The 19,293-nt window shown below is 33.9% G+C and overlaps 1 protein-coding gene across 4 annotated transcripts in view; it reads right to left on the bottom strand.

Annotated features, from left to right (window-relative positions):
* The window catches only part of LOC138375619 (ubiquitin carboxyl-terminal hydrolase isozyme L5), a 39,989-nt gene that overhangs the window by 6,392 nt on the left and 14,304 nt on the right, over positions 1 to 19,293 (bottom strand). For 2 of the 4 annotated variants that reach the window (XM_069459358.1, XM_069459359.1), the window contains exons 4-10: positions 11,764 to 11,889; positions 11,617 to 11,678; positions 11,410 to 11,540; positions 10,626 to 10,689; positions 4,607 to 4,709; positions 3,423 to 3,533; positions 368 to 466 (exon numbers count right to left, since the gene is read on the bottom strand). In XM_069459358.1, coding sequence (XP_069315459.1) covers positions 368 to 466; positions 3,423 to 3,533; positions 4,607 to 4,709; positions 10,626 to 10,689; positions 11,410 to 11,540; positions 11,617 to 11,678; positions 11,764 to 11,889 — 696 coding nt within the window. Of the gene's footprint in view, positions 1 to 367; positions 467 to 3,422; positions 3,537 to 4,606; positions 4,710 to 10,625; positions 10,690 to 11,409; positions 11,541 to 11,616; positions 11,679 to 11,763; positions 11,890 to 12,505; positions 12,521 to 19,293 lie in introns of those variants that run through there. The other 2 variants (XM_069459360.1, XM_069459357.1) reach the window with 2 other exon arrangements.

Here is a 19,293-nt window from a genome sequence, read left to right as displayed (position 1 = left end):
CATTCTAGTTCTAAACTCTACTATATCAACTCAAATTTTTGCTAAATAGGAAAAAAATTATTATTTCAATTATTAGCATTAAAAATCTATTTCTGCTTAAAGAAAGAATAGTATTTAAATTTTAATACAGCATAACCTGAGTTCTTGACACTAAGAATTCTAGAAGGCTAATGCAAGTGGGGAAATTCTTTATTTTTATTTTACAGTATCAGGTTGAATTCTCATAGAATATAAAACAAGGGGCAAAAACAAAAAAATAAAAATAAAAGCTTCAACAAATTTTACCTCTATTCACTCCACCCCCCAAATATTTTAGGTTTTTGGAGAATCTAAACCTAAATTAAGTACTTGTCACTAAAATACTTACTTTTTCTACTAGTGGTATTAACTGCTGGTGTTCTGCTAAAGTCTTTAACAATTCCATAATGAAAGGCAGATAATTATGCTTCCTTCTGATATTCTCAATCTGAAATTAAAAAAATCATCAAACCACACTAACAACATTTCTAAAAATTTTTTTATTTTTTTGCATCCAAATTAAAATAAAAATGGGATAAAATCCTCTATACTCATAAAAAAAATATTAGAAATGAGATTCTAGTCTCACTGAGAATCAAGACGAATATAATAAAACATGTGCAGAGCATTTCTTGGGCATGGCTTTCTATACTCAGCTTCGCAAATAACAGAGGCTTTTGAAAGTTCAATCTAGGATTAGTTATGAAAACGTAACTTATAAAAGCAACTTATGAAGGCCTACATGATAAATCAACATTCTTGCTACTGTACCTGTGCAAATAATCAAGCCAAATCTAATGAGACAAATTCTATTTTGTGATCAAGAATAATCTTTGAGATTATTTTTGATCAAAAGGAGATAGATTGCAGGGAAAAAAATCTGTGCTTCAGTAAAAAACTAGAGGACACTCTCCCAAGTTAGGTAATTCTAGGCTTTCGCTGTCACTGAGCTACCATATATTTTATCTTGTAGAGGTTTAACTGACTGCTCTTCTTCCATAGGAAAAAATAATCTCTCTCTTTTGTAAATTCATTCACTATTCCTTTACTTCATATAAGTTTGAGCTTCTTTGACTTCTCCTTTGAACTAGTTGTGATATGATTTCTTCAGTTAAATTACATCTTAATACATGATCATTTTGTATCATATGAGAATGATTTTACCTTTTTTATTTTTTTTAATTTTACCATTATTATTTTTTAAAAGCCTGAATAGGAAAGACCATTTTACATTTTTTTAAACAAAGCATTCCCAAACAATGTAGCAAAGATTTTGAAAACTTATTTCAAGCAGATATTAAAAGTTAATTATATAACTCTGCATAACAATATATAAATGATGGGCACTTTGGGTTTTTTTTTAAAATATCATGTGAAATGGAAAATAACTGCTAAAGCTTTCATCTCTCACTTCCTGTGTCCATGAACTTGGCTCATTCTTTTTCCTGCCTGGAATACTCCAGAACCTGCCTGTGCCTACCACTTCTACCTGAAGAAATCCTACAAGGCCCATTTATTTTATTTAGCAATCATTTGTTGTCTGTTAAGTATGATGCAAAGCACTATATTGACCCTGTGGTAAACAACAAAAACAAAAAGGACAATTCTTGCCTTCAACTGGGCTTCAAATGAAAAACAATCCTTTTTTTTTTTTTTTTTGGAGACAGGGTCTTGTTCTGTCACCCAGGCTAGAGCGCAGCGGTGTCATTTCATTATAGCTCACTGCAACCTCAAACGCCTAGGCTCAAGTGACCATCCTGCCTCAGCCTTCGGAGTAGGTGGGACAGCAGGCAGGTGCCACCACGTTCAGCTAATTTTTCTATTTTTTGTAGAGACAGGGTCTTACTCTTAATCAGGCTGGTCTCAAACTCCTGGCCTCAAGCAATCCTCCTGCCTTGGCCTCCCAAAGTGCTGGGATTACAGGCGTGGGCCACTGTGGCTGGCCTGAAAAACAATCCTTTTACTACTGTAACACACATGACAAATTGTAAGTTTCACATCCAAAATCATACAAAATTCAAGGTTCCCTCCATTCTTTTCACTTCTCTGAAAAAAGCTTATTGGACGATTGCAAGTGAAAAGAGAATATTATTATTATTATTAAAAATAATCTTGCTTTCATATTTGACTCTGAATTACAAAAATATTTAATTAAATAAAATTAAATCAGGATTTTTTTAAAAAACCTAAAAAATCTGAAAGCAAAATCAAGAGGAAAACTTTTTAATTTGCCTGGTGCGGTGGCTCATACCTGTAATCCCAGCACTCTGGGAGGCCAAGGTGGAAGGATTGCTTGAGCTTAGGAGTTTGACACTAGCTTAAGCAAGAGCAAGACCCCATCTCTACTAAAAATCGAAAAATTAGCAAGGCATCAAGGCACATGCCTATAGTCCCAGCTATTCGGTAGGCGGAGGCAGGAGGATAGCTTGAGCCCAGGAGTTTGAGATTGCAGTGAGCTAAGATGATGCCACTGCACTCTATTGGGGTGACAGAGCAAGACTCTGTCCCCCCCCAAAAAATAATAATAATTAAATTAAAAATAAAATAAACTGTAGTAATTTGATTATATATCCAAAACAGGATATATCCTAAAGAATAAAACAAACTTAAGAAAAAAACTTTTCAATTATTAATAGTATTGGTACTATTATTCCAAATACTTTTATACATATATGTACACATACATACATACTATACATACATGGCATAAAGCAAATAAGCAGTTACGTTAATGTTGTTAGGAAACCTAGATTTTCAGCTTAAGAAATGTAAATTCTTAACTTCAAGAATAAAGCCCTTTAATCCTAAATTTGAATATTAATATGAATTTATGATATTCATCATAAATTTGCTCTTCGAAAATAAAACAAGAAACAAACAAAACTGTATTTCTTAGCTCTGAAAAGGCCTAAAAACAATCACCAACTAAGTAGCACTGAGAACCCAGATAGTGGTTTCTAAATACCATTTCCCACTAAGGGAACACCCATGGCTGATTCCAAGTCTGAAGCAAGAAAACTACACGATGAATCTGAAACATCTTGTCATAACAGAAAGCAAGGAAGCTATCAAAAACTAAAATGGTTATGTCAAAAGGACTTAGGAGTTAGCCTGCAATGGCCTCCAGTGGCCAAAGATGAGATAATTTGAACATCAATATTAATAGTAACTGCAATAAAGTAAAATATGAAATAGGTTAAAAATCTGTTCCTAATAAAACTTCACAAAAATAAAAAAGAAAGAAACCTGATTACTTATCTTTGTAGGATGCCAGAGAATCAATATGTTACTGTAAAAACTGGCAAACAGTGAGAGGGAAAGCAATCAAACATTTAATATCCCTTTATCTCAAAATATACTGCTCTGCATTAAAACATTAAAAGAACAGAGCTTTTAAAACATACCTTGTATCTTTTTAATTTCTGTACTTCTTCTTCAATAAGCATCTGATTTTTGGCAACTTCTGACTGAATAGCACTTAACATACTGTTACCCTGGTCTGTATCCATGGGTTCCTCCTTAGGGGAAAGAAAAAGAAACAGCCACCCTAATGATTGAGGCATAAGTCCAGGGTATTTTTAAATGACAAACAGTACAATTATTTTCAAATGCCTGCCTAAAACAGCAATTAAAGGATAAAGGTCCTAAATAGTGCCTTCCATATTTCTATATCCTAGAATACATATAAATTTTCACCTGAAAATAACCTATACTATAATATACTACGTTGCTGTAATCTCTTATTAAGCTATAAAATAAATTTCCTCAAATAAACTCATGAGAATGTGATCAAAGGATTGTAAAAAAGACTTTGTTACTAAATCTCTTCTCCAATCATCTTTACCACAGAAAGATAATCATAAGGACTAGGAAATATTACATGTGAATCTCAATGTATCCAATTAACTTTTTGAGAAATACATTCTAGCTTGCTTAATTATGTAATAAAATCGTAGTAAATAGTTAAAATATAATTATAATTCCGCTGGGCACAGTGGCTCACACCTGTAATCCTAGTGCTTTGGGAGGCTACGGCGGGAGGAGTGCTTGAGGCCAGGAATTAGAGACTAGTCTGAGCAAGAGTGAGACCCTATCTCAACAAAAAATAGAAAAATTAGCCAGGTGTGCTGGTGTGAGCCTGTAGTCCTGGCTATTTGGGAGGCTGAGGCAAGAGGATCTCTTGAGCCCAGGAATTCGAGGTTACACCGAGTAGATAATGCCACTACACTCTAGCTCGACCCTGTCTCAAAAAAAAATTATAATTACTAACACTTAGCATTTACCATATGTCAGTCATTGTTTTAAGTGGTTTACATATATTTTCCCATTTAATCCTCATGATGATCTTATAAGACAAATACTATTATCATCACGGTACATGAAGAAACCGAGGCACAAAGATGCCTCAAGTTCATACATCCACCAAGTGGCAAAGCCAGGAACTTAACCTTATAGATTGTATTTTCTTAACCTCCACTCAGAATACTTCATTAAACTTATGCTAAAAAAAAAAAAAAAAAAAACTGTAAATACTTTCCTGAGAAAATAATTAAGCTAGTACTTTGTAATTAAAAACATGGCTACAAACCTCAGCAAGTTGTTTCTGTAACTCTGCTATTTTCTGTTCATATATCATTTTTCTGTCAGACACAATGGCCATTAAGTTAAATCGAATTTCCCCTTCACTGTACCTAGAAGAAAGTTATTTGAAAGTTTATAATGTAATAAAGAATTATGAAACTTACTATTAAGATGATCCATTGTGATTACCTCATGATTCTTTGGGGAAAATAAAAATCTATAAGTTGGCTAATAATAAAAATTGATACTTTTTAAAAAAAGTTTTCATGTATGAAAGACAACTGCAGCAAAAAAAATTAGCTAAATTTAATCAATCACAAATATTTTTAAGTGTTCTAAAATAATGTTAGTCCACCGAAAACAGCTGCAATAACAAATCTGAAATAACAAATATTTTTATCAATTTCCCTTTTATAAGAAATATGGCAATTCATTTACTTAAGATATCAGAAAAAAACAGAGACCCCACAATTGTTGGATTAATTATACTAACATCTTGATGGCAATTAACTATACTCTTTACTATATAATTTTTTTACAAGTCATGATATAGTTTCTATTTTTAATTAATATATTTTAAAATTTTATTTATATTTTGTTATGCATAAATATGTAAGATATCTATATAATATTTTATTAATATGTAATTATATCCTGCAGTAAAATTTCTGAACGCTGTTTGATTTTCACTACTCTGATACCAATGAAACACCTCCTAGCATAAGCTTGTTCATGGTTGGGACTGACATGAAAAAAATTATACATAGCATTTGTTGGTACCACTTAAGATGAAAATATATAGAAAATGTAAGAACATTTTTCCATTAGTTCATCTCTATGTTTCTCATACATAGTTCTATTCATTGAAAAGAATATGGCCAATATAACAATTGTGCTTTGAACTATGTAAAAAACTTTTTTAAATGCTACTTGTGGAACTTCCATGTCCCTACTCCTTCCACTAAATACAACTAAAAAACCCTAGACACAATATTTTTAAGAGAGAAAGAGAGAAAATTCTGAAGGGTGCATGAAAGCTAGACAAGCTAGGGAACTCAGGAGCCAAGAATGAAACAATGGTGAATTCCCTGGGGTTCTCTTTCTGCCTCATATATCCCACACCTGGAGCCGAAGAAACCAGCAACCCAGAAATACCAATAGGCAGAGACAGAAAGCCCCCACAAGTCTGCTATCTCTAGCCAAACAGAAAAGGAGAAGCCTTAAAAGATAGAAAATTTTTAGACGATTATCACCCCCCTTTACCCAGACAAGCAAAAGCGGAGTGCAGAGCACAGACTTCCAACCTTACCAGGCTTTAACGAGGCACCTAGGTTGGTACTAAAAAGGGCTGAGTAGGTTCGTCCCCACCAGGTGGTAATGACAACACCCATTTGTGGTATCAGAGGACACCAAGTGGGAAGCCAAGACCCACTTCAGGGTCAGTGGAGAGCAGTGACAAGGTACCCCTACCCCTCTCAGCCAGAGCGGTGTCAGCATCAATCCTGTCGAGGGTTGGAATCCCACCATTGCCCAGCAGTAAAGGAACCTCGTTCCACCTCAGACGTCAGCGAAGGTCTACTAGGGAACATGGATTTCTACTCCCACACCTGGCACTCATGAGGCAATGCCTCCAATTTACCCTGCCAGAAGCAGTGCCCATAAAAGCCAGCTAAAACAGAAGTTCAGTAAGATCCAGAGACTGATTATCCAACACTCAAAATGTTCAGGTTTACATCAGTAATCACTCAATGTATTAAAAACCATGAAAATCTCAACTTGAGTAAAAAAGACACTTGATAGTGAGATGGCGGATATTAGAATTATCTGACAAAGATTTTTAAAGAGCCTATAAAAATGATTCAATGAACAAATATAAACACATTGAAGACGAATGAAAAATTTAAAGTCTCAGCAAAGAAACAGAAGATATAAAGAAGAACCAAATGGAAGTTTTACAACTGAAATATATAATAACCAAAATTTAAAAACCTCAGTGATGAGCTCAATAGCAAAGTGAAGGATTGAGAGGAAAGAACCAGTGAACTGGAAGACAGAACAATAGAAATTACCCAATCTGAACAAAGAGAACAAGAAAATAGACTGAAAAAAAAAAAAAAATCAACAGAGCCTCAGGGACCTGTGGGACTAAAACAAGGATCTAACATTCAAGTCCTTAGAGACCAACAAGAAGAGGAGAAATACAGTGAGGTTGAAAAAGTATTCTAATATGTCTTAGTGGCTGAAAACTTCCCAAATTTGACAGGACATAAACCTACAAATTTAAGAAGCTGAGTAAACCTCAGGATAAACTTTTAAAAGTTCACACCAAGATATATCACAGTCAAACTTCTGAAAACTAAAGATGAAAAAAAAAATCTTGACAGCAGTATGAGAAACAACATTATCCGTATGGGGAAAACAATACAAGTGACATTAGATTTATCATCAGAAACCAGAGAGGCCAGAAGGCAGTGGCACAACAGTTTTCAAGTACTCAAAGAAAAGAGTGTCAACCCATAGAATTCTATGTGCAGTAAAAATATCTTTCAGGAATGAAAGGGAAATCCAGACATTCTCAGATGAAGAAAAAGTAGGAATCTGTTGACAGAGGACCTACCCTAAAAGAATGGCCAACTAAAGTTTTCTAAACAGAAAGGAAATGATAAAAGGAGTCCCGGAACATCAGGAAGGAAGAACAATGGAAAGAGTAAAAATATAGGTACATACAGTATGTTTTCCTTCTCTTTAAATTTCCTAAATTATTTGATTTCAAATAATTTCATCATTGAAGCAGAAATTATGATGATATCTGATGTGATCTGGAAATATATATAGAATCATTTTAAAAAGCCATACAAAGGGCCAGCGCAGTGGCTAATGCCTGTAATCTTAACCAGTCTGGGAGGCTAAGGTGGGAGGATTGCTTGAGCTCAGGAGTTCAAGACCAGCCTGAGCAAGAGAGAGACTCTGTTTCTACCAAAAATAAAAAAATTAGCCAGACGTAGTGGTACATGTCTGTAGACCCCAATACTCGGGAGGCTGAGGCAGAGGGATCGCTTTAGCCCAGGAGTTGGAGGTTGCAGTAAGCTATGATAATGTCACTGCACTCTACCCAGGGCTACAGAGGGAGACTCTGTCTCCAAAAAAAAAAAAAAAAAGGCCAGACAAAGAAATACACTGAAAAACACTACAAATAAATAAAAATGGAATTCTGAAAAATGTTCAGGGAACTCAAAGGAAGGCAGGAAAAGGAAAAAAGAGAAATTAAGAAAAAATAGAAATCAAAGAGAAAAAACAAATTGGCAGAATTAAATAGTAACATAAAAGTAATTATATTAAATATGCATTTGATTTTATATGTAATTTTATAAACTCAATACCTTCAATTTAAATGGTCTAAATACACCAAATAAAAGACAGATTGTCAGAGTGGATTAAAAAACATGACTCAATACATGCTGCCTACAAGAAACTCCAAATATAATACAGGTAAGTTGAAAATAAAAGAATAGAAAAAAATATATCATGCATACATTAAGCAAAAAAAAGCAGGAGTGGCGATTTGTTACTATCAGTTAAATTTCACAGCAAAGAAAATTATCATAGAGAGAGAAAAATTACATTAACAATGAAAAGGTCAATCCACCAAGAAGAAATAGCCATCATAAATATGCATGCATCAAACAACAGAACTGGAAAATACATAAAGCAAATACTGATAAACTGAAAGTAAAACAGACAAATTCAAAACTTTCCCTTATTGCAAATGACATGATTATCCATTTAGAAAATGCCATGGAATGCGGGTGAGTTCAGCAAGGTCAAAGGATACAAGATAAAGAAAGAAAAAAATTCAATTGTATTTCTACACATTAGCAATGATCACATGGAAATCAAAAATGAAAATACAATATTATTTATAATTTCATTCAAAAGAGTATGAAATGCTTGGGTACAGATCAAACAAAACATGTACAGGACTTGCATGCTAGAAACTACAAAATGCTCAAGAAAGAAATCAGAAAAGATGTAAGTAAATGGAGAGACATACCATGTTTGTAGATTGGAAAACTCAGCATAGTAAAGATAGCAGTTCTCTGCCAGCAAATGAGGAGGGTGGCAAAAGGAATTAAAAAAAAAAAAAAAGATAGTAGTTCTCTTCAAATTGATATAAATGTTTGACACAATTCCTATGAAAATCCCAGCAAGGATTTTTATAGATATAGAGAAGATTATACTAAAATTTATATGGGAAGGCAGAGGAACTACAGCAGCTAGAAAAAATTGAAGAATAAAGTGGGAGGCATCAGTCTACCTGATTTCAGGATTTATAGCAGGTAATCAAGACTCTATTACTGACAGAGGGACAGAAAACAGATCAATGAACAGAATAGTGAACCCAGAAACAGACCCACACGTATATGCCCAGCGATTTTTTACAGAAGTATAGGAGCCATTCAGTGGAAGAGCGACAGCCTTCAACAACTGGTGCTAGAGCAATTGAATGTGCATAAGCAAACGAATGAACCTTGACCTAAATGTCACACCATATACAAAAAAATTAACTCAAAATAGATCACAGGCTTAAGTATAAAATGTTAAACTATAAATTTTTAGGGAAAAAACCCACGAGAAAATCTTTGGGATCTAGGGCCAAAGAATTCTTAGACTTGACAACAAAAACACAACTCATAGTGGGAAATACTGATAAATTGGACGTCATAGAGATTAATACCTTTAACTCTGTGGGAGACCACACAGAGGGTATGAGGGGAAGGGCCACAGACTGGGAGAAAATATATGCATGCAGTGTGTCTGATGAAGGACTATGGGCTCAACAATCAAAAAACAAATAAACCAATTAGAAAAAAGGCAAAAGGCAAGAAAGAAAAGATTTTCAACATCATTAGTCATTAGAGAAATGCAGACTAAAATTACAATGAAATATCACTATATACCTCTTAAAATGGTTAAAATAAAAAATTGTGACATCAAATGCTAACAAGGATGCAAAGAAACTAGATCACTCATACATTGCTGGTAGAAATGTAAAATGGTACAGCCACTCTGAAAAAGAGTTTAGTAGTTTCTTAAAAACTAAACATGTATTTATCATACGACCCAGCAATGACACTTCTGGGCATTTATCCCAGAGAAATGAAAACTTACACGTTCACATAAAAATCTGTATAAAAATTTTTATTGCAGCTTTACTCATAATTGCCAAAAAATCAAAACAATCCAGATGTCTGTCAATGGGTGAATAGGCAAAAAAAATTGATGTATCCATACCACAGAATACGACCCATCAATAAAAAAAGAATGAACTATTGATATACTTGAAATCAACCTGGATGAATCTCTAGAGAATTATGCTGAGTGAAAAAAAGCAAATGCAAAAAGGTTACATATTACATGATTCCATTTACATAACATCCTTTAAATGTCAAAAATTATAAAACTTGGGATTAAGGAGTGAGGAGAATGGAGAGATGGAAGGACAGGGAAGTGGCTGTGGCTATAGAAGGGCAACGTGAAGGATCCTTGTGGTGACCAAATTTTGCTATTTCTTGACTGTATCAATGCAAATATTCTGGCTATGGTATTACACTGTAGTTTTGCAAGACGTTACTGTGGCAGGGTAGAGAGAACATAGGATCTCTCTGTTTAATAGTTTACAACTAAGTGTATGTAATTATCAGAAACTGAATATATAATTATCTCAAAATAAAAAGTTGAATTTAATATAAAAAAATCCTCAGAAACAAAACTCCACAAAATATTCGTTACAAATATCTAACAGTACAAAATATCTAACTTGGTAGAGATCTGCATGTTTAACTTCTCTAAAGATAAGATGACATGTTACTATGTGAAATTCAGAGATTTTCTGAAATAGATTTTCTAAATGTATTAAGCCATTCAAGAGTAGATGTATAATAAACATTGCTAAAATAACAATAAAAGTTTAAAAAAAATGCTTAAAAACCAGAATGTTATGCCAACAAGATTAGGTGAGCATTTACTTTTGTATCCTTTTTTCTATCACTGGCCTTACTGCACTGATCCAGTCATCTTGATTGCATGCACCTAGAAAGAAATTTTGAAAACAGTTATTTTAAATTTTAAAAACAGTTTGTTTTAAAATACAAATAAGAAAAATTAACTGTAATATTATTTCAAAGTTTGGTCCAAAATATTTTTTTACAAATACTTTAGCAAATAAAGGATAGTAGAAACCATGCAGAACAATGTTAACTTTAATTCTTACTTACTTAGTAATGGTTAAAGAAAAGATTATTATCATAATTTTATAATTTGCACTGCCATATTACTATGTCACTTAGCAGGGACTAAAAAAATGTTTGAGAAAGTAATGAATTAGGGAGTTACCTCATTTAAACTCACAACCCTGTGCAATGAGGAGTTATCTCATTTAAACTCACAACTTTGTATTGTTAAAAATAAGTACCCTCATTTTACAGATGATAAAATTGAAGGCTGGCCAGTTGCAGTGGCTCACGCCTATAATCCTAGCACTCTGGGAGGCTAACATTGGAGGATTGCTTGAGGTCAGGAGTTCAGGACCAGCCTGAGCAAGAGCGAGACTCGGTCTCCACAAAAAATAGAAAAATTAGCTGGGTGTGCTGGTGCACGCCTGTAGTCCCAGCTCCTTGGGAGGCTGATATAGGAGGACTGCTTGAGCCCAGGAGTTTGAGGTTGCAGTGAGCTATGATAATGAAGGTAAATAAATACCCAACCTTTTTTCCCTTGTCAAAAGTGAAATATGAGGAGTAGGAACTGCATTACCTAAATCAATCGGTCCTTCTCTTAATCCATCTAATTCATACAGTCTTCCATTAACAGGAACATAACTGACAAAGTGAAAAGCATCTTCTTCTTTTGCCGACGTTTTTGCATCAAACTCAAACATTTGCTGTCTACAGTAAAGATAAACATAGTGAGACAAAGAAGCGAAGAAAGAAACAGTACTTATTTAATACAAAGTCTCTTTACCTGGCAAAACTGTTGTGTACTTGTCGAATCACATCCGAATTGCTCAGTGCCAAACCTTTCATCTAAAATAATTTTTTAAAGTAGCCTATTAAAATAAGAACTATTACAAACAGGGCATTTTAGGAATAATAAGAAGATTGTACTTACAGCTGCATCAAAACTTTGTGAAAATTCTTTAAACTCTGATAATGTCTCTCCTAAATGGACATCTTGATGAGTACAGTTCAATAACACACTTACTATGGCTTGAGTAGCACAAGCATTATTAATTACCTATAAAATACAAAAGTGAAGACATCAATTTATTTTTTATAAGTTTTTAACTGGTGACAATGACCCCAAAAACGTGAATTAGGTTAATAGATTTCAAATTTTATCTCAGATGGTCTTAGCACAAACATAATAAACATGTTTAATTTCTATTCTAGTCTATCTTCAGGAGTTTGCTATAATTCTGGAGCTGAAGATTCTAGGAAACCGAATAAACTGAATGAACTCATAACATTAGTGAAAACCAATCCAGTTAAGAGTAACAAGACGAATCTTCCTGACCTAAAATATAGCTGATTAAGCCCACAGAACTTGTCCTCCCCTCCTATTTACCTTGTTCTAAACTCATTTCTACCTACCCAGATGAATCTCATATTTTAGTACCCAACACAAGCTTGAACTCACCTACGTAGCTTTTAGAGAAATCGTGCAACGACTCATTTGAGTTAGTTTCTATCCTCATTTGAATTCCCAAAAAGGGCATATATTGTCCACATATTTTTTCACTCAGTTATGTACAGTCTTCACAGTGCTATCATCTAGCAATTAACTGTTCATTTAACAAATTATGTGGACCTTACATTCTAGCCAGAGGAGAAAACATTTAGATAGCACTTACTATGTGCCAGGTACTTTTCTAGGCACTTCACATGTATTATTTCTTTTAATCCTCTCAACAACCTATGAAGAAGGAGTAATATTATTATCCTCATTTTACATTTGTAGAAGCTGAGGCACAAAGAAGTTAAGTAACTTGCCCAAGGGCACACAGCTAAGCAAGAGGCAGACAGTCTGGTTCTAGAATCTTTGCACTTGACCACCATGCTAGGCTGGCTCTGTATATATATGTGGTCTCTCCAACAAGATTATAAACTACTGTGGACAACAGTTTCTTCCATACTCCCTACAGCACCTACAGTGTTGAGATCATACAGCTGGAAAGAACCTCAGATGATCACTGCAAACATGAGTAAGATTAATCACAGAGTTAAATGATTTTTAAAAATATAGCTTGGTCCTACTACCATATTTTGTTACAATATTGTAATGAAACACGATTTTCTAATTAGTCTTTCCAATAATGCTAATTAGCTTATGATTTTAAATTTTAGTAAATTATTTTTATCCTGCCTGATTTCAAAAGAAAAAAATTTCAATGATTTTCCCTCTTTAATTCTTACAGTCCTCTACTTTTTGTGTTGCTAGAGGCTTTTAAGGTCTTCAACAGAGTGAGACTCTGTCTCAAAAAAACAAACAAACAAACAAAAAACAAACTGTCTCATATTGATGAATTAGGCAAAAAAGGAGATTTAGAACCAATTATCATTGCTCCTGATTTTTATAAATATGCATTTTGAGCTGAATTTGGGTAAAAAATTTTAATGGTTAAAGGAGACTCCATAAAAGTGATTGACTAAAACTTTATGATATTTAGTGCTCCCTTATCTTGAGCCAAAATTACCTGGGGTGAAATTACCTGGGGATAAGGGTAATAGAAGTAAAGTTAGGTGAAGTTACAATTTATACTTATTCACACTTTCTTTCAAAATCATGACACATCAAAGATATAATATGTACCCAATGCTGGACTAGGAGGTGAGGCTACAGTAGAGAATGCTATCAAATATTTCTATGATCTAAGAACTGCAAATCTGTAATCCATTACTTTAGGAATTTTCTTAAAGAAGTAGAAAAAAGCTCCTGTAGTTACTGATATTTCTCTTTTGATGTCAACAACAATTTACACTGTCCATGATATATTACAGCTCATTTTATGTGTATGTGAAGAACAGTAATTACAATGTATGTGGGTATAAGCATAGCTCTTCCTTCGAGTTTTAAAATGAGTTTAGTGCCACCAAGTGGTTATGCTATAAACACTACAAAATTAGCAAAAAAACCCCAAAAACCAGTGCACAGCCATTCATTCAAATATTTACCACGCAACCACTATGTGCCAGACACTGTGATAAATGCTAGACATACAGCGACCAAGATGCGGTCCTTGTCCTCACAAAACTCACACACAAATCACCTTATAAACATCTATTTGATAACAGAGATATGACATCTCTATGGTTCTCCTGGAGAGAGTTGGAACCCATTATATTAAGTGAAGTATCCCAAGAATGGAAAAACAAGCATCACATGTACTCACCAGAAAATTGGTTTCCCTGATCATCACCTAAATTCACATCTGGGAATGATACCAATCGGATATCAGACTGAGGTGGGGGTGGGGGGAGGGGATAAATGTGTGCCTACATGATGAGCTCGTTGTGCACCGTCTGGGGAATGGTCACGCTTGAAGGTGCTGACTCGGGGAGGGGGGGGTGCGAGGAGGGGATGGGTGTATACCTACATGATGGGTGCAATGCACACTGTCTGGGGAATGGACACGCCTGGAGCTTTGACTTGGGGGGAAAGGCGGTACATGGGCAACGTATGTAACCTGAAATTCTGTATCCCCCATAATAAGATGAAAAAAAAAAATCTATTTGAAAGAACTTTAACTTGTCACAAAAAAAAAAATCTATTGTAGTTATAAATTATTTATGTAGTCCCCAAAGTTTTAAATCTTTCTTTTATTCTGAGTGTTCTACTTTATACTCTGGCTTTTAACACATTTTGAAATAAAGTAGTAGAGTTCAATAATAGAAATGAGGCTAAAGTAGGGGGTCCCAAGTAGGGCTGGCCCAGAACCTTACGAATTTGATTTGAATTCCTTCGACAGGGTCTAACTTCTTTTCATACCTTATACCAAAGAACACAGTAGATGCCCAGAGTAATAATGCAAAAATAGCTTAAAGTATTGCATATATAAATTATAGTTCTTCGCTGAGTCATAGCTATAACAATATAAACTAATAAAATTTTTATGTTACTAGTCAAAGAAAAAAGGTTGAGAATGTAACTGTGGCTTCCTAAAGGAAAAGTGATACTTTAAAAAAAAAAAAAAAGTATAAGATAAATGTCATGCTCATGAAGAATTTGGAAAGAAATACATACACAAAAAAGAGATGAACAACAGAAAATTAAAACAGTAAAAGAAGGAATCATTTTAGACTGGAATATCAAAGGTTTCTCTATAAATGTGAAATTTTAATAGGGCTTTGAAAACTTGGTAGGACCTGAAGAACAGAGAAGAAAATTCATCCCAAGAAGTGAGAAGAGTTTGAACAAAGGAATCAATTAAGATTACATAATATGTTCAAGAGACAATGAGCATATTGGTTTGTATTAGTATAGTTGTAGTCATAGCAGGGGTCATTTTTTACCCTGTAAATCACTGGCCTTGAGCAATTAGGAATTTACCCTAAGAGTAGGAGATTTTGCATAGGGAAATAAAATAATAAAAATAGTGCTTCAGAATGATTCAGTTTAAGTCAATTTACAGGAAGGACTGAAGGTGGCTGGAGATCAAAATAAGATCAGCTGGGTTTCTACCCTAATGCAAGTATAAAACAAAGTATGGCAGATTAATAAAAATAAATAAAACTGCCTTCACACAACTATGCAAGTAAGCAATCTAGGAGTCAGGAATATACCTAAAAATAAAATAAATTTAAGAAGAATAAGAGAATACTAATAACAATATGAAACAATTTTGAAAGCTGAAGCTGAAAAGAAGAAATGCTGAAAAAATATGTTATCAGAACCAACTCAAGAAGAAATAAATAACCCGAGAATAGTCTTTTAGCTATTAAACTGAAGCAGTAGTTAAAAATATTCTCACAAAGAAAATACCAGGCCCAGATAGTTTTACAGGCCAATTCTACCAAAATTTGAAAAAATAGATCACCTTAATTTTACATAAATTCTTCAAGAGAATAAAAAAAGAGAAAATTGCAACTTATTTCACTGAGCCAGCATAATCCAAATACTAATACTAGTCAAAGCCATTACAAGAAAGAAAAATTAAGGCACAATTCATTCATAAATATAGATGTAAAAACTCTACACAAAATAATACTGTATTTAACCCAACAGTGCATAAAAAGAGAACACATCATGACCAACTAGGCTTATCCCAAGAATGGAAGGCAAATTTAATATTGGAAAAATTCATAAATATAATTTATGTATAATTAATCTATTAAAAGGGGCAATATAAATATAATCATCTCAATAGAGGCAGAAAATCATTTGAGAAAATTTAATATTGTTTCATAATAAAGACACTAATTAGTAAAAGAACTTCTTTACCTGAAAAAGAATATCTAAAAAAGCAAAAGAAAAAAAAACTGGAGTAATTATCATCCTAAATGGGGAAATGGTAGAAGCATTCCATTTAAAGTTGCAAATGGTTTTACTGAACGTCTTAGCCAAGAAATGAGACAAGAAAAATAAGTTAAAGCCAAAAGCATTAGAAAGGAAGAAATGAAATTGTTATAATTTATAGATAATATAGTAATTTTGATAGAAACCCCCCTTATCCTCTGAAAAAAACCAAGAAACAAATTATTAGAGATAATAGAAGAGTTTAGCAGGATGGCTAAATGTAACATGATGCATAAAAGTGAACTGCATTTCTTTATACCAACTGCAAACACCTAGAAAATGTAATCAAGGAACTAGAAATAAATCTAATAAAAGATGTATAAGACATCTACAGAGAAAATTATATAACATATTAAAGACAGCAAAGAATTTAAATAGAGAGACACACTATGTTCATGATTTAATATCATGAAGATATAAACTTTCCACCAATTGAGGTATACATTTAAAGCTATTCTAGTCAAAATTCCAACAGAATTTTTTATACAACTTGATAAGATGATTCTGAAATTTACATGAATTCCACAGGGCCAAAGATAGCAAGGATATTTCTGAAAAAGATCAAGGAAGAGAGACATGACCTATTAGATATCAGAACTTACAAAGAAGTGAAAGGAATGAAGACAGTGTAGTAATGGCACAGAGACAGACAAATTAATCAGTGGAACAGAGGAGAATTCAGAAAACACACACACAAACACACACACACACACACACGCATGGTACTTTGGTATACAACAGAGATAGCCTGTCAGATAAACAGGGAAAACAAATGTTCAATAATCAAGGCTAGAAAAAAATGATAATCCATATGGAAAAAGATAAAATTGAACCTCTACCTCACACCATATACCAAAACCCAACTCCTGGTGAATTAAGGACATAGATATCAAGAACAAAAATGTAAATATAGAAGTAAATATCTTTTATAACTTCAGATATATAATAATTTCTTAAACAAGATGCAAAAAGTATTAACTCTAAAACATAAAATTCTCTTCATCAAAAGACATCTCAAAGAAAGTGAAACAATAAGGTGCCAACTTGGAAAAACAGTGTCAATATTACATAAACAATTCCTACAAATTAAAAAGAAAAGCACATTAACCCCATAGAAAAATAACATAAACAGGAATCTCACAGAGAAATATATATGGCCACTAAGCACATGACAAGTATTTTTATATGATTAGTGATTAGGAAGATGTAAGCCAAGACAGACAACAAAGTAGCATTTTAAAACCAATTGGATGGCAAAAAGTAAAAATCCTAACAATGCTATGTCTTGGAATATGTGGCTTTGTAACAACTCTTATACATGCTAGTAGGAGTATAAACTGGAGCAGCTAGTTCAGAAAACATTTTGATATTTCCTCCCAAAGTTGCACATTTACATATTAGATAAAGTAGTCATTCCACTTCTACGTATATACCAGGAGAAATATGCATAACTAAAACAGGACATATGTACAAAAATGTTTACAGCAGCACAATTCACAGTAACTCAAACGTAAAACCCAAATGACAATCTACAGAAGAGTAAACTGTTGTATGTTTATGCAATTGATACTATATAGCATGCAAAATAAATGAGCTATCATAATAAACAACTTATGGATGGATCGTAACAAAATGATATTAAGTGAAAAAAGCAAGTCTCCCAAAATTACATGGAGGCATGATACTTTCTATCAAGTAAAAATTTTATATACATACACTCCCCCCCGCTTTTCTTTTTTTTTTTTGAGACAGAGTCTCACTCTGTTGCCTGGGTTAGACTACCATGGCGTCAGCCTAGCTCACAGCAACCTCAAACTCCTGGGCTCAAGCAATCCTCCTGCCTCAGCCTCCTGAGTAGCTGGGACTACAGGCATGTGCCACCATGCCTGGCTAATTTTTCTCTCTATATATATTTTATTATTATTTTTTTTTTTAGCTGTCCATATTTCTTTCTATTTTTAGTAGAGACGGGGTCTCGCTCTTGCTCAGGCTGGTCTCAAACTCCTGAGCTCAAGCAATCCACCTGCCTTGGCCTCCCAGAGTGCTAGAATTACAGGCGTGAGCCACCGCGCCTGGCCCATACACCCTTTTTAAAATTACAAAAAAATACATAAAAAAGGAGAGCAAGGAAATGATAGAATTCAACATGAGGGTTACACTAGACGGAGGCAGGGAAGATGAGGATTACATTGGATGATGGGTAGGATATAAGGATGGAACTCAGTTACATGAAGTTTATTTGGGTGCTGAGTTCTTGGGCACTTACTATGTTTCTTAAAATAAGCAACCAAATAACCAAACAGATAAAAAGGAGGCCATGAATGGACCAGTCGTAAGTGTCATCACCCAAGATTATTATAATTCCATTCTGTGTACCTTAGGAGCAATTTTTTTTAAAGGAAGAAAGAAAATCAGGCATCATCACTGATGTCGTCCTCCTTTATCCTCATATTCCAATCCATTACAAATTAAAGGTGCTAATACTTCACCTCCTCAGTATTATTCAAATCTGTTCACATCTATCTCTACTTCCAGTCTTTTGGAATAGTCTCTGACGTGGACTTGTGCAAAAGTTCTTATTACTCTTATATCCTATACACTTTTCAAATGCATTCCCAACACGGTAGCCAAAGTGATCTCTTCTAAATGAAAATCTGATCACGCCATCCTCCTTAAAATACCCCACTAACTTTCTATGACTCTATGGATACAGACAAAAGTCTCAATCACAGCCTAAAATACTGTATGATCTGACTCCTATCTGCATCTGTAGGCTGATAGTTGTTGTCCAATATCCATCTTCTCCTTCTTACAAAGGATCAGAGTACTCAAATTTTATCTGGGCCTATGGCAACGTGGAATAAAGGCAATTTTCCTAGTCGCCTTTGCTGCTAACTCAATTTACTGAGTTTTGGCCAAAGAGAAGTAAGCATGTGACATGGGCAACTTCTTGCCCATAAAGGTAAGGGAGTATGCTGCCCCATTCCTGCTGTCTGATGTGGAATTGAGATAGAAAGGCTGAAGACCCAGCAATCATTTTGTACTACGATGCAACCTTTGGAATAGAAGACATATACAAAGGAGCAAAATGAAGGAGTATTTAGCCTTAATAATTCTTGAATATGA

This window comes from Eulemur rufifrons, chromosome 27 (genome assembly GCF_041146395.1).
Source record: "Eulemur rufifrons isolate Redbay chromosome 27, OSU_ERuf_1, whole genome shotgun sequence".
Classification (NCBI taxonomy): Eukaryota; Metazoa; Chordata; class Mammalia; order Primates; family Lemuridae; genus Eulemur; species Eulemur rufifrons.
Note: the sequence above shows the minus strand (reverse complement) of the source record. Positions and strands in the feature narration are given on the sequence as shown.